General features: G+C 40.0%; 1 protein-coding gene across 4 annotated transcripts in view; it reads left to right on the top strand.

The window, feature by feature from the left end:
* FAM193B (family with sequence similarity 193 member B) overlaps positions 1-15,570 on the top strand; it is a 43,868-nt gene that overhangs the window by 14,822 nt on the left and 13,476 nt on the right. For 3 of the 4 annotated variants that reach the window (XR_014024893.1, XM_081315883.1, XM_081315884.1), the window contains exons 2-5: positions 11,215-11,454; positions 12,742-12,958; positions 13,285-13,485; positions 13,989-14,385. Coding sequence is in view for 3 of the 4 variants with exons in the window: in XM_081315883.1 (XP_081172009.1) it covers positions 11,215-11,454; positions 12,742-12,958; positions 13,285-13,485; positions 13,989-14,385 (1,055 nt within the window). In the remaining variant the exon portion in view is untranslated. The remainder of the gene's footprint in view (positions 1-11,214; positions 11,455-12,741; positions 12,959-13,284; positions 13,486-13,988; positions 14,386-15,570) is intronic. The other variant, XM_081315885.1, reaches the window with a different exon arrangement.

Here is a 15,570-nt window from a genome sequence, read left to right on the forward strand (position 1 = left end):
CAGTTGTTTTGGGATTGCACCCAAGGCGCCTATTACTATTGGTACTACCCTTGCTTGCCTTTGCCCACAGTTGTTCTGTTTCTATTTGTAGGTCTTTGTATTTTGTTATCTTCTCCAGCGCTTTCTTGTCTATTCTGCTGTCTCCAGGCACTGCCACGTCCATTATCCAGACTTTTTTGTCTTTCTTATTGACAATTGTTACGTTTGAGTTAATGTTGCAGGTGCTTGTCTGTTTTTTATTATTATTATTATTATCTTTTATTGATTAAACATGAACCTCAATCAACTGAACATTCAAATTGACTGGGACTGATGGTTGACACGGGTTGCTGCCAGCATCCTAGGTATCAACCAGGTACCTCCTTAAAATGTAAGATGTTCCAAGTAGCGCAGTTTTTTGTAGCGTTGCTGGAGTCATTCAGGAAACTGCAGTATCTTGATGTATTTTGCAAAGTTTTTGGACATAGTTCCCAGTGCCCCGATGACAATGGGTATCACTGTTACATGTTTCACCCATAATCACGCCGTTTTGATGGCCAGGTTGCAATATTTCGTAATTTTTTCCAGTTCTTTTTCTTCGACTCTGGCATCTACTGCTAAGCTTGTAAGCCGCCCTGAGTCTTCGGAGAAGGGCGGGATATAAATGGGATTAAAATTAAAATTAAAATTAAATCTCCTGGTACAGCGATATCAATCAGCTGTACGCTTTGGTTCTCTACAACTGCAATATCTGGCATGTTGTGTTCCAAATGGCAATCTGTCTGTATTCGAAAGTCCCACAAGATCTTCACCCCCTCATTCTCAACAATTTTTTCCACCCTATGTTCCCACGACTTTTCGGACACAGGCAAGTCGTGTTTTTCACACAATGCCCAATGGATTAATTTAGCAACTTGGTCATGTCTAGCTTTGTAATCAGTTTGCGCAATTTTGCTGCACTCACATATTAGATGTGAAATAGTAGTAGTTGTTGTTGTTATTCCTGTGGTCACATGATCAAAATTCAGATGCTTGGTAACTGACTCATATTTTTGACAATTGCAATGTCCCTGGGTCATGTGATTAACTTTTGTGACCTTCTGCCAAGCAGAGTCAGTTGGGATGCCAGATTCATTTTAGAGTTGGCGTGATTGACTTAACAGTTGTGATAAGGACGGTCATAAAATGGAGCAAAATTCATTTAACAAATATCTCACTTAGCAACAGAAATTTTGGACTCAATTGAGGTCATAAGTCGGGGACTATTTTTATAGATGAATCAGTGTAATTTTTGTACTAAAGTATTTATCAGTTCCTGGACAATTTTGTGGAAGTGTTTAATTTGAAAATTGTATATTATTTGGGAAAAAGAATGTTCTTCCCTATGCCCCTCCCCCTTTTGGTTCAAAGCCCAGATTGGACAGAAAAATCTAGCAATAAAACCTGAACTAAGGCTAAGCTACATTAATTAATTAATTTTAATATCCTGTCTTTCTGGTAGGAGCTGAAGGCACTTTACAGGAGGATTTCCATTTTATCTTCACAATAAGAAGCCTATAAGGTTTGAGGTAGGCTGGGCTAAGAGAATGTGATTTGGTGAAAGTCACCTGATGAGTTTTCACAGCTGAGAATCCACTTGGCTCTGCCCTACTAAGCTAACACCTTAAGCACTTCACAGCAGCTCTGCTATGCTTACGCTAAGAATTCTATAGTAGCCTCTCTAAAACATTATATCATTTGCTCACAGGAAAGTGACTGTGAACATTAACTGTTGGAAGAAAAATATAGCAAATGATAGTTGAAGAGGCACTTCATCGATAAAACTGCATCATAAAATAATTCCAATCCATTCTGTCCAAAATGAGGTTTGTTTCTCTTCCTTTGCTCCAACAGAGCTCCTCTGAATAGTTTGTGCTTAAAGAGTGCCAATTTTTTTTACAGACACGGAGAATGAACAAGAAGAAGGTTTTAACAGTAGTATCATGAAGATACTCACACTATTTGTTATCTTAGTTTGTTCAGGCACAGCATACCACTATGTGGTCCCCTCCCCCACTATTTTCAGTCCCATAGAAAATATTTCTGTCTTTTACCCTATATGACAAGCTCATCTGCAGATAAGTGGACCCTCGAAATTTTTATATGTTCTAATTTTCGCTTATTTGCTGGTAGCACATTTTTCATGGTATTTTGGTTAAAAATTTGAGGGCTTACTTTATCCATGGATGGGTTTATTTATGAATATAAATGGGATTTACAGGTACTTTTAAAAAGTAATACTTTTTCAGTATTACAGTAATACTCAACACACACACACACACACACACACACACACACACACTTGTAGATAAGCTCATCCCTGGATAAAGCAACCCTAATTTGAAGAGTATACCTTGGCACTTAAAATTCTCGGTTTATCCGTGAATGTACAGTATTTTTGCCATTTAAAATGTGCACCGGTCTTAGTGACTTCCAGATGGTGTTGGTGCTGCAGCTCCCAGAATTCTCAGTCAGGAAGGCTGCTGGCAGAGAATTCTGGGAACTGCAGTCCCAACACCATCTGGAGGGTGCTAGGCTGAAGAAGCTAGTGCTAGCTTTGCAAGGGATTTCTCATCAGAAGCCGCCCACCAGAAATCCAGAAATTAAGAAGCACTGTCATTTGATTTCATGTAGCTGCAGCTATTTTATGTTGTCTGTTAAGTCCTAAGTAGATAAATATTCCATCTGTTCTGTTATAAGGACAAACCCAAATTGTTAAAGCATTATAAGTAGAACCCCTTGATAAAAATTGTCATCATGCTATTGCCAAGAGAGGTTTTCTGCCTCACTAGATTCTTTTTTATATAGTTAAAGCTCACATTTCATGGTGTCATTTAGAACCATTAAACAGAAATGTTTAATTGCTGTATTGTTTAATATCAGACTATTTTCACATATATTTGCAAGTTATTAATAGGCCTGTGTTTGTTTGTTTTTACTATAGTGATATACCAGAAAGCTTTAAAAATGGTAAACAAGCGATTGACTCACAAGCTTGCCAGTTAAAATTTCTCTTGAGAATTTGTTGAATGCTTGGATGTTTGGTCTACAGATTTAGAAGGTGCAGATATAATTCAAATAAATATTCTTCATTGTGGTTTATGTCAGCTTCCTCACTCCCTTGCACTCAAAATTCCCCAATCCTTCATTGCCCAAAGGTCAAATTAATTATCTAGAGAGTTTAAAGAACAACATTATTCTCTGGGATGTCTTTAAAATGAGGTTTTAACAAGTTTCCTACAGATGAGAAGAATCAAAATGAGACACTCTCAAGAGACAGGATGCAGCCTGTACACTTCAACCTGAGCAACTTTAAGGACAATCCTCTTAGTAATTAACCAAGAAGAAAGAAACAAACAAGAAAAACCCCATAAACTAGTGAGTGCTTCTGTGCGATGGGAATTTTGTTGGTTAGGCATATTTACCCAGGAAGGAAAATATATTCTTACTTGAAGCAGATCTAAAAGCAGTAGAAAACTGCATGCAGTATATTTTCCCCAAGTATTTGAAAGGGGATCTCTGGGGGCCCACCTGCTTAGCATCCTGTCTCAGGTGTTAACTAGAAACATAGTATCTAAGCTAGTTAGAGGCATACATTACAGCTAAAATAAGTTTGGAACTTAATTTGATCAAGGCTTTAATTAATAATTATTAATTAAGGGATGGAAGTGAGGGGAATAAAAACTATCCAGTTATATTCCAAACATATTTAGAAATAGGAACGTGGCCACTGTAATCTTTTATTTCTCTCTTCTCCCTTAATATTATTCTGAAGGGTAATAACCCCTGAGGTTTATCTGAACATGCCTAATACTTTTTTTTTCTGGTTGAATACAGGATCTAGAAAGAATGTAATTGAAACCACAGATTCTAATTAGAATTTTGCCTCTTCAGTATTTTTGATCCAATATATTATGTGGAACCAGTTTAAATAATAATTATGAGAGGGCTATTTTCTTTCAAATTATTGTCTCTTGAGACTAATTATTTTCATTTTATAAAGTATATAGTAAGAAAGTAGTGCTTTTGTTTAAATTTAAGGTTGGTAGAAATAAACCTAGAATTGATTTTAAACATTTACATCAATACAGTTTTTCTTACAGCATTTCCTTGGCATGTGCTGTTTGCCACAGTCTCTTCCATAATCTTAATTCACTTTTATAAGTTATAGGTAATGTGGGTGATAATTTTTTATTCTCTGAAGAAGGAATGCTGTTTATATATTTTCTGAGAATAAGAATGTGTCTTAATGATGTCAGGAGAGATGGCTGTCTAAAGGAAGAACGGACTTCTTTGCAGTAGCATTTGTGTAAAATAGCTGCTATAATGGCTATTGTCTGGATTTGAGGTCCAAAATAAAATGGTATGCAGAGATTAAGGTTTGGGTTGGTTGGTATTAAATGCTCAAAGCTGTATGCAGAGACTTGTAAATAAACTCCAATAAATCAATACTTTTAAGTAAACCCATGTTAAATAAGTCTACAAATGATCTAAAGTTGGGCCCTACATGAATGATTAAGTAACAAAAAAGATTCTTGACAATTGGAGGTAGGTTACTATTATCTTCAGTGGTTAACTGCTCTGTTTTGGTAGCATTCATCATTGTATTGAGAGAATATATTCTGTGACGCTAGACAGATATTATGCATGTTCTTAAAAAGCCTAAATAATAGGAGCAACCAGACAGTAGACAACTTTAATAGGAGGCCTTTTATATAATGGAGTGCTCTGCCCATTGAGAAACAAGTTAGGAAAACATTGAACACTGTGAATATTTGACAGTGCTAAATGTAATCAGCTAAAAACAGGCTAATGTGGAGGCAAAATACCTTATTGTTTAGAAAAGTGCTAGATGTTGGATCTGACTGAGTAATAATCTCTATAGCAAAATGAAGAAATATGGAAAAATTAAGAAATTTCCTTAATGCGTAGTCAGTGGGGAGAAGATAAAACTAATACATGTTGTTAATGATTCATTTCTTTGAAACTGAGGCACCACTTATGACGTAATCAAGTTTCAGATATATATTTTTTTACAGAGGTTCATTCTGAGACATATCATCTATGTCTTTTAATTAGTTCAAATGAATTTCCTTCTGAATTAAAGTTAGGGCCCAATATAAAGATCCTCACCTACGTTTCATCAGTCTTGGGAACCATAATATCTACTTTTTATAGAGAAGATAGTAGTATATTTGCTTTTTCATAAAAGTAGTTTGCTAACTTACTCTCTCATTTATGTCTTGCCCTTTCTTCAAAGCAGCATGCAGTATATGGAATGAGGCTTGAAAACAAGAAGATTCAGAGATGAATCTGGTGTTGTATATCAATACACGGCTGATGATGTTACATGGAAACAGTGCTTTCTATGCCCCTCTTTTAGCTTTAATAATTTAATATAGTGTATTATTTATTACTGTTATTTTAATGTTTGTGGATGGCATAAGAGTCCGCTAGAGTCGAAGCAGTGGATAAGTTGCATAAATAAATACTTTATTGCAAGCGGCGTGGGATGATGGAGACGAAAGTTCTCATTTACTCAAAGAAAGCAAGATGGGGCCATGGAATGACGAGATCTAATCTTGCATCTTTCCATTGCTGATACACTCAACAGACATGAGGTATTGTCATGTATAGCTGTGTGGGATCCCTCAAAAAAGGGTGTGTTGAATGATGGGGCGTTGTTCCCTCCTCCCTGCTGATAAATAAATAGCTGGTTCTGTTACCAAAGATAGCTCTTTGGCAGCATGCTCCTCTGTTGTGGATGGGAGTAACTTTGAGTGACCCACTAGGACCGTGTACTTGCCTGGGAAGAGAAATCTAGAGGGCTGCAGCTCTCAGTAAGAGCGGCCAGAGAGTCTTCATCTTCTTCCTGCAGTTGTTTGTATTTTTAAACGCATCTCAGTTTTTAATATCACTTTTTGAAGCTTAATTGTTAATAGCCTGGCTGAATGCTAATTTGCCTATACCCTTTCGCTTGATTACAGATGTAAAATTTCACCATCTTATTTCGGAGCTTTAAAATACTTATGCCACAAAGAAATCGGTGGCATTGGGTGCTTTTTTTTCCTTTTTTTGCAGTGAAAGTGATTGAATCTGATTTATACCAGATTTTTACTCTTAAGGATTTTGAATTTTACTAGTTTTTCTGAAAAAGAAGTCTCTTGCTTCATTTTACTTTTGTATGTATTCTTGTCTTTTTATGTTTAAAATGATGGTAATTCCCCCCCCCCCTTTTTTTAACTCTGATCTGAGAATCATAATTTTAGCTGCTTCTGTGGTTAATTTGTTATGGAACATCTACTTTTTTGCCTTTGAAAAAGAACCGTTTACATTCTGCTGTGAAAGCTTGGTTATAAGAGAGATTTGGATTTTATAAAACGAAAGCAATAATAAATTAGGGGCTTTGAATATTATACTTTATATATGTTCTATAATCCCCCCCCCGAACATATAAAAGACAGATGGTACTCAGAGGAGTTTAATGTTAAAACCTTCTTGGAAAAAGTTTTGCTTGAAAATTGGAGATTTGCTAGAGAGGGGTGTCAAACTCGCAACGTCACGTGACGTGTCGCGACGTATCACGACTTTTTTCCAATTGCCGGTAATGGGGTGGGCGCAGTTCTGCTATGATGCATCTGGCCCGCAGGCTGGCAGTTTGACACCCCTGTACTAGAGGAAGCTGAGGGGGGCATTAACAAACGGGAATGTCTTAGGAAACTTGATGGACTTGTGCAATAGAGCCATTATGTATAACTAGAAGACAGCAGTCAAAAGACATGGTGTTCCAATTTGCAGGAAAATTTACTGAACAAGTGCTATGGAGATATCTTCAATGGAGACCTACCTTTTGGGCAGTGAGAAGCAGCTGTTAGGAAAGATTCCATTTATAATTTTAAAGGAAAGTAAATATGATAAACTGGAAAGAGTTGCTTTTACTACCAAGAAACAATCAATCAATGGTATTTCATCCTGGATGGATCAGAGACAATGGTTGCAATGTTTTATGAGAGACTAAAGGGTGCTTGTGGACTTTCTGAGAGTTAGATACAAAAATAGATTGTTAACAGAGGCCTTTGAAGTTTAGCTTTGTTACTGGGAGTACCTGTTAATTAGTTTTTTTTTTAAAAAAAGTAGATAGATGGTAGGTCAAATTGCTTGATTGATAATAGATTTTGATATTTGTGATATTTTATAATGTATAGCCATTCTGCAAATATAGATGTAGAAGTCCCTAAACTGTGGGCCTGTTTTGCAGGGGGATGTGAACTATTGTTGCTGAAATACATTTAACAGTATTCTACCAGGGGGGACATTTTATGTGTATGTTTAATATTTTGTTTTATACACTTTTTTCCTTCATCTTTGTTTTTGCCTTGTATATTTTCTTCTTTCTTTTTGGATTCTGTATTTTAACTTTGGAAATAAAAAAGAAAAGAAAAGTCATGTATACCAATGTATGTGTGCAGAACTCTTCTATATAGCAGGCATCTCAATTAGCCTAGATTCCCCTTAGGTGGAGGAATTTAGATGATTTAATTGATAAAACTTAGATAACCTTTGCATGCATGACTAGTATGGTGCGTGGATGGGAGGAGGGGCTAGGTCCAGATTATTTTACTTTCCCCTTCGAAGCATAAGGCAGACATGTCAAACACAAGGCCTAGGGGTCGGATCCGGCCCACGAAGTGGTTTCATGCGGCCCGCGAAGCCATCCTGGAAACAGTGAGGGAACGGCCCCCACTGCCTTGGCCCTGGCCCAGAGACCCTCCTCCTGCCAGAGACCCTCAGATCTGTCCCACTCCTGCCCACGCCCCCATAGGCACCCTTGATGCCAATGATGTAGAGCTGGCCACGCCCACCCAGTAGGACATACGCACTCTAGCCACACCTACCCAGTAGGCCACGCCCACCCGGCCCCCTGAGGGCAACCACAATGCTGATGCGGCCCTCAATGAAATTGAGTTTGACACCCCTGGCATAAGGGATGATCTTATAATACTATACTATATCCAGTGCTTTTTTTGTAAAAGAAAAAGGTGCCGGAACTCGCACATGTCATACAACCCGCCTTGCCTACCCTACAAGGTTCCATCCAAAAAAGGTGCCGGAACTCCGTTCTGAGCGTTCTATGAGAAAAAAAGCCCTGACTATATCATTAATGTTTTATACATGCATGGAAATCCCCCTTCAGAATCTCTCATTGGGGAAAATAACACTTCCTCTTTCTACAGAGGCTTGCCTCTGATTGGTTGATCCCTGTGATGTCACTATCACTTCCTTCATTAACTTTTATAGCTTTTTTAATTATATCAGCATCAGCATCTACAAATGGGGCTGTTACAGATTGTGATTTCTGTGCTTAAGAATGTTTTCTTTAAAACTAGACAGCCTGTTTGAACTAGGAAGAGGCAAAATACAGTACTGAGTCAGAACTGGATATGCTGATTAGTCTGCCTGAAGAATTGCAAAGATATGGGAATGCTCAATTCAAGCTGCCTGCGTGGAAAAAGAACAGCAACTATGATTTTGAAGCATGACTGTACATAGTCTAGGCCAGTGTTTCCCAACCTTGACAACTTGAAGATGTATAGACTTCAATTCCCAGAATTCCCCGCGCTAGCTATGCTGGTTGGAGAATTCTGGGAGTTAAAGTCCACACATCTTCAACCTGCCAAGTTTGAAAAACACTGGTCTAGGCTGCCTATATATAAACACGATTTTAGCCCATTTCAGTGGCTCTGCTATTTTCAGCAGAAAGCTTCAGAGTTAGTATTCTGACATATAATATGTGAATGTAGCAGCACGCGTTATGTCTTCAGATAAAATCCGGTACAGTAATACAAGTACACAGGGAATACTTGAATCAGACCTATGATAAACAGACAAATCAAACCTATAGCAACTGTTTAGTTGGTGATACTTAGTTTCACTTGAGGCCTAATAGAGGAAAAATAATCAAGTTAATAATTTAACTAATAAATAAAGATGAAAGAGTTTTGCCAAGCTCCCAATTCTTTAATCAATAGAAAACTCACTAAAAGTGAGTAGAAATGCTCTGGAATAGATCTTTACCTCATTTAACCAGAGAAAAGGGTTCCATATAGCTATTGTTAAAAATAACAACAAGAGAGCAAGACATGAGATGGCATTGTACCTGAAAGCTAAAACTTTGTGAAATCTATAAGGATTTATGAGGACCTATGACTTTTTTTTCCTCTAGGCAGTACTGCTTTGTATTATATAACTAATGCTTTATTTTTACTCATCTGTGAAGCATGGGAAGTGGTAGTATTATTATTAGAAGATCTGTAAGCCAGACTGGTTTTAAAACTTTTGGAATAAATATTATATTAAAGGATTTTTGCTGCAACGTATCTTTAAAATGGGAAAATAATTCTCTCTGAGAAATACAATAATGGAGGTAGATCTCTCTCTTCTCCCTTTTCTTTTTAATGATGTGGGACATTATCTTAAGTTCAGGTAAATATAGGGTATTGGTTTTCATCAAAATAGCCTTCAATATTTAATAGATGAGCCTTCATCTAATTAGATGAGGCAATCAGGTGTTCTCCAGATGTGTTGGATCTGCTGGGAATTGTGGAAAATTTAGCCTACCTGAGAAAAGCCAGTTTAAATTAGCCTGAGAAATATTTCAGTTGACTACAAAAGAGGTTTACGGCTGCCATTAGTGCAACATTTTTAATGTCTATAATTCGAGTGTTCTTAACGACAGTACTCCGAAACCTGGCTAGATTATGTCCCTCATAAGTTAGGTTATCTTAGGACCTAAGACTTAGGTGAATAATGGACAGCTTGTGCTGAAAAAATTACTTGCCTTCTGGCAAATCAATAGAAGTAGATTTATTTATTTGTTTGGCTATTTTGCTTTTTTTCCTATTGTGTGGGTATGATTGATTTACCATGTATGATCTGATGTTACCAGATTTTTCTACAATACCAAATTTTTCCCTTGTCACTTTGATTGGCCATCTCAGCGCCTGAGCACACCTGTTCCTAAAGATGTCATGAGAAGCACAGACCTTCTGTCTCTTGCTAATGCATTCTTTGCACTTTGAGTCACCTGGGACTGAGACAGGCCATCTGCTTTCCAAAAGCCATTCAGTGCACAGCCTATTGTCCCAGGTTTTTTGCTTGGTAGGAGGCAGTGCAGCCTGCTTCATGCTTGTTGCCCTTCCTTCACAGCCCTGGGTCCAATTTGTTGCCAAGCTTCCACCCTAGGGCCAGGCAGGGCTGGGTCTTGTGGTATGAGAGGAAGGAAAGGAACAGCAAGGAGATCTCTCTTTCTTGTGTGTTGCAGCTGTTCTTCCATCTTCACTCACACTAAATATCAAGTAAAGCAGGGGTGTCAAACTGCCGGCCTGTGGGCCAGACGCGTCATCCGGAAGCCATGCCCACCCTATTGCCGGCAATGGCAAAACCGTCCCAATACGTTGTGCGACATCACGTGACGTCGCGAGTTTGGCATGTCTGAAGTAAAGGGTCAGATTCACTTATTTGAGCACGGTGGCCATATAAATTGAATAATTAAAAAAAAAGAATAGACTGAGCCCAAGGATCCTTGACATAGCCCTGAAAATATGTGTGTGTGGTGATGGTGGGGGCAGCAAACCAGGCTGAGACAGAAACTGAAAGGCATTTGAAGGGATACTTTACAAAATGTATTGGTATGTATTGGTCCGTGAAGCACTGAAGTAGTTGCGTCCTCCAAAACAGGGGTCTCCAGCTTTGGCAAGTTTAAGACTTGTGGACTTCAACTTCCAGTATTCTTCAGCCAGACATGGTAGCTGGAGAATTTTGGAGTTAAAAGTCCATAAATCTTAAAAGTTGCCAAGGTTGGAGTCACCCCTGCTCCAGAAGACTCAGCATAACTCCTTCAAAGGTTTCATAGGTTGTCTGCTTGCCCAGTCTCTTTATTTTAGCAGCAGATCCAGAGCTTGTTCAATCTATGCTTGCGTGCAGACAATCCAAATAAGCCTTTGAAACAGTCACACTTTCAGAAGACATAGCCACCTCAGGGTTTTGAGGCAGATCACTTCACTTAGACCAATGCATTTTGCAAATCACGTAGAGCTTCGGCAAGGCCAGCGTAGCTATGTACCTTGAGAAAAATGTATGTCTGGATTCTTCCCCTGAGCAATGTGCCCTGAGTATGTTTTTGTTGTTCTGCTGCAGGTGCTGCCTACTTCCAACCAGTCGGTGCAGACATGCTGCTTGCTCTGCCATCGGGAGCGCAAAGACTGGGGAGGGCCATCCCACAATGGGCTGGTCTCCCCAGGTGAGCGGCTGCCCCCAGACTTTGTACCCACACTGGTGCAGAACCTCCTGGGAGAGATGCCCCTGTGGATCTGCCAAAGCTGTAGGCAGAGTGTGGAAGAGGAAGAAAGAAGAGCAGTCCAGGAACAGGCTCTGGCGGTAAGCGTTCAACTGTAGAGAAACATTTGCAGGCCCTGTGACTCACTCCAATCAGAGGCCATTGGCCAGCAAAGGGTAATGTCTGTATCAAGGCTTACTCTGGATTTTGGCATTCTCCAACTTGATGAACACAATTCTAATTGCTTTGGGGCAAGGTTGTGAGAGTTGCCAGCTGTGACATTGTTAGGTGCTTTTTTGAGCAGTTACAGGCTTTGGTTCTTCTTTTTGGTCACTGTTTCTTTCCTGGTAGTAAGAAAGGAAATACAGTTAAAAGCAAGACTAGGCAGGTCTGTCTATCCTCACCCTAAAGATCCTGTCGGGACCCACCCCAATCCACGTCTTAGGAAGACAAAAACTCTTGGAGTCAGTTCTAGTCCCAAAGGAATTTTTACTAGGACATGCTTGGTTGTGGAAATACAAGACAGGACTTGGTATTGTTTTACAAACTGAAACTTTATAAAGAGTTCCCAGTTCAACCCCCTTCCCTTAACCCCATTTGGTCAGCCCCTCATCATTTTACTTCGTGTCATCCCTTTCGTGGGAAAAAAGGAACTTCGAATCTTTATGGTTATTCCCTTCTTCCTCTACAGATTCAAATGAAGACACAGGCCAGATGCCTTCTTCTCTAACCCTCCCTTTTGTTCCCCCAGTTCAAAAGGTTCCCTTGGTCTTTGAAATAACCTAAGGCAGGCTGAATCCACATGCGCTCTTCCTTCCTCGGGAGATGGCAGAATCCATGGGGGGGGATAATGTTTTAAACATACATTTAAACATACATTAGCAGTGGGCTAATGCCTCCTTAAGTAACACCAGCTGCCTGCAATTAGTGCAGGTTCGCATCCCACCAGGCTCAAGGTTGACTCAGCCTTCCATCCTTCCGAGGTAGGTAAAATGAGGACCCAGATTGTTGGGGGCAATTAAGCTGACTTTGTAATAATGCCGCTTGGGTGTGTGTGTGAAAGCCCTAATAAGCAGGCATATACATAGAATGAAGGCTACTGCTAAGCTTGTAAGCCGCCCTGACTCTTCGGAGAAGGGCGGGATATACCGGTAAATGGAATTAAAATAAAAAAATAAAAATAAAAAAATTATGAATGTGATATAAATGGATTCTGACAGATCCTTCAATTTTACTCTTTTGTGCTATTGCTCTAAAGGGTGCTACCGAGGAGGAAAAAACAGAGGTCCAGTGTTACATTCCCACATACATTAGTCAGCAGTTTACTTTCCCAGGCACAGGTGATAAATTGGAATGAGTGGCTACTTAGCCATCAACTCTCTTCCCAGGTCTCACTGTCACATACAGCCTGTAAGTCACAATCCTGCGGGGCAGGCTCCCACTCCTCTTCGTCTTCATCATCATCATCCTCGTGCCACGGGAACTCGGGAGACTGGGACCCTAGCTCCTTCCTGTCCGCGCACAAGCTCTCGGGACTCTGGAACTCCCAGCATGCAAATGGGGCAGCTCAAGGGAGCTCCCTTGGGGGAACACCTGTTGTACCAGGTAAGTTCATGTTGGCCCTGGACTAGTGCTTGTTTTCTCCCTTTTGGTAGTGGAATTTCCTTATAGCTTCTTCACGGAGGCTTTTGTCTGTTCTGGGGATGGATATTGTACAACTATATTAAGAAAGTGCTTACATCTGCTGGTCCAGAAAAAGTAAGGTGTCTTCTCTTGGGGCCAAGTAATGCTCATAGGAAAGCTTCTGCTTACTAGGTTTATCTCCAGAGATCTCCAGAGACCTCTTATGATCTTGGGACCAGGATTCCACAAGTGGGGAGGTGAGCTAGGGGCCTGGAGAGCAGCCAGCTCCATTTCTGACTCCGTTTCAGGTGACAAGCACCCCGGCCTTCCTCCGGAGTGTGTCAACCAGGCCCCTGCTGTAGGAGGTGGGCTCAAAGCCTATCCTTACAGCCACGCGCTCACCCCAGCTCCCAGCGGCACCCCAGACTCTCCTCTGCCTACCTCACTCGACTTCTGCAAAACGCTTCCCAAGCAGTTCAAGAGCATGTGTCGGAGACCCACCCCGCCAGGTCTGTATAAGCAGGGCCAAGGGAAGGCCAACAGACCAAATTGGCAGGGCAAAAACACCACTATATTGTTGGGCTCCCAATTGAAGGCTCTTTCTTCCTCCTGGACTACAGAGAGCCTTTTTCTTTTGGTTGAATTTGGGGCTTTTGTGTGACAGATCCAAGCAAGCCACGGTTGACTTCTTTACCCATCTCTGTGGGTTAGTGAATGGGCTTAGAACTTAAAGCATCCTTTATGTCCTGTATTGGGTTGGAATTTCTAAAATGCTCTGGGAGAAATGTCACTTGTGGAAGTGCCAAGTTGAACCCAGTGTTGGGTTGGATTTTACTGTGGTGTCTAGATATGTAGCCTTAGACCCTTTGACAGAAGGAAACAGTAGTATATGGTGGGGTGTATTTGATGTATGAGCTTAGTGACTCAGGATATTTTTATCCTCTCCATAATTCATGGAATTTTCTGCTGGGAGGATTAGACCTAACATTATCTTGTTCCCATCTGGCTGCAGGAGAGGCCTTCCACTCCTCGGAGCACCACCGGCATGTGGACCTCACTGCTCCACCCAACAGCCCCACAGGCCTCCCCTCACAGCCACCGGCACTCCTTCCTGCAAAGCAGATGCCTGCCCACACTGGGCCCTACAGCTCTCCTCCTCATGTTCACTTGAGCTCTTCACCGCAGGCGGCCCCATTTCCTACACCAGCCCTTAGTCCACATGCACCGGCCCCCAAACCAGGAGCAGAGTCCCCTCCTACTGGATCTTGTAAGAGCCCACACTTACCCACTGCCAATGTGCCACTCCTGAAGATTCCACCTCCTGTAGGCTGCACCCATCCCTGCAACGGGCACTGCAGTGGTTTCTTGGGTCCACCTACCGCACCACATCAGCTACCTAGCACCAATAGGTAAGTGGAATTCTGACTGCAGTTTATTCCCAGTATTATTGATCAGGATTCTTGTTGCATTTCCCTTCATAGTTTGCTTGCTGGTCTTGCCAGATCTGTTAAAAATCATAGCTCTCATTGGATACATAGTTTTGGAATATCTGATTTTAGATTGAGAGTAACATCATACAGAACATCATATCTACTTGGTGTAAATTAATCCTTAAAACATCAGGCAAACCAGTGGTCTAGTTAGTAGGCAGAGCATTAGTCTCTTTTTCAAGTACAGTTTTGTAGGTTTTTGATAATCTGATCTTCTCCTCCTTTGTTCTTTCTGACTATCAAAGAGGGGTGTTGAAGAACTCCTGTCAAGCTATTGTCTTAAATCAACTCTTAAATCAAAATGTTAGCTTTAGACAACTCCATTTTATGTATATTTGTTCCATTGATGACTGAATCCTAATATGTTTCATCAAGCGTTAATGTTGCCATATGGAAGGATATGTGACAGAAGTTAAATAAGAATACATTGCTTATTGCTTTTATTTCTTTTAGTGACAACAGTAAAAAGTGAAAAATAGTGGTAAAAATACTGTGTACCATAAAACAAACAACTCCAGACAATTAGACTACTTTAATCCCCACTGTCCCCACTGTTGCCCCATTGTCAACAAAAGAATAATTCACATTATTGACAAACATATATCAGAGTCTACTCTATTAACCAGGAGTACCTTTATCTTTCCACCATTGTATAATTTCAGTGTTGATAAATCCCTGTGTATAAAGGAATTACAATTTTTGATGCCTTGATAAATGTTGACTATTGGAGATATAAAAACGAGTGTGAGTATTTCTTTATTTAGACAAATTTATATGGCTACCCATCTTAAATAATTCTGGGTGCATAACAACTAACACAACAGCAATAAAAAAACCACAACAAAAATTATGATTAAAATAATGTTTATTACAGAAGCAGCAGGTGACCTAAGGCAGTTTGACAGTTCCGTGAATTTTGACCTTTACTATGGCAAGAAATAGAATAGAATAAGCCAAAATTGTAATGAATTAACATTCCACATTCCACTATAAGAAACAGCAAGACAACCATAACAAACCATTGCTGAATATGCTCTGGGATGCAGTATTCCTGTAGAAAAAAGAGTACTTTTTCTTGTTGTATTAACCACATTTTTATCAGAA

Source organism: Vipera berus (assembly GCF_964194415.1).
Source record: "Vipera berus genome assembly, chromosome: 2".
Taxonomy (NCBI): Eukaryota; Metazoa; Chordata; class Lepidosauria; order Squamata; family Viperidae; genus Vipera; species Vipera berus.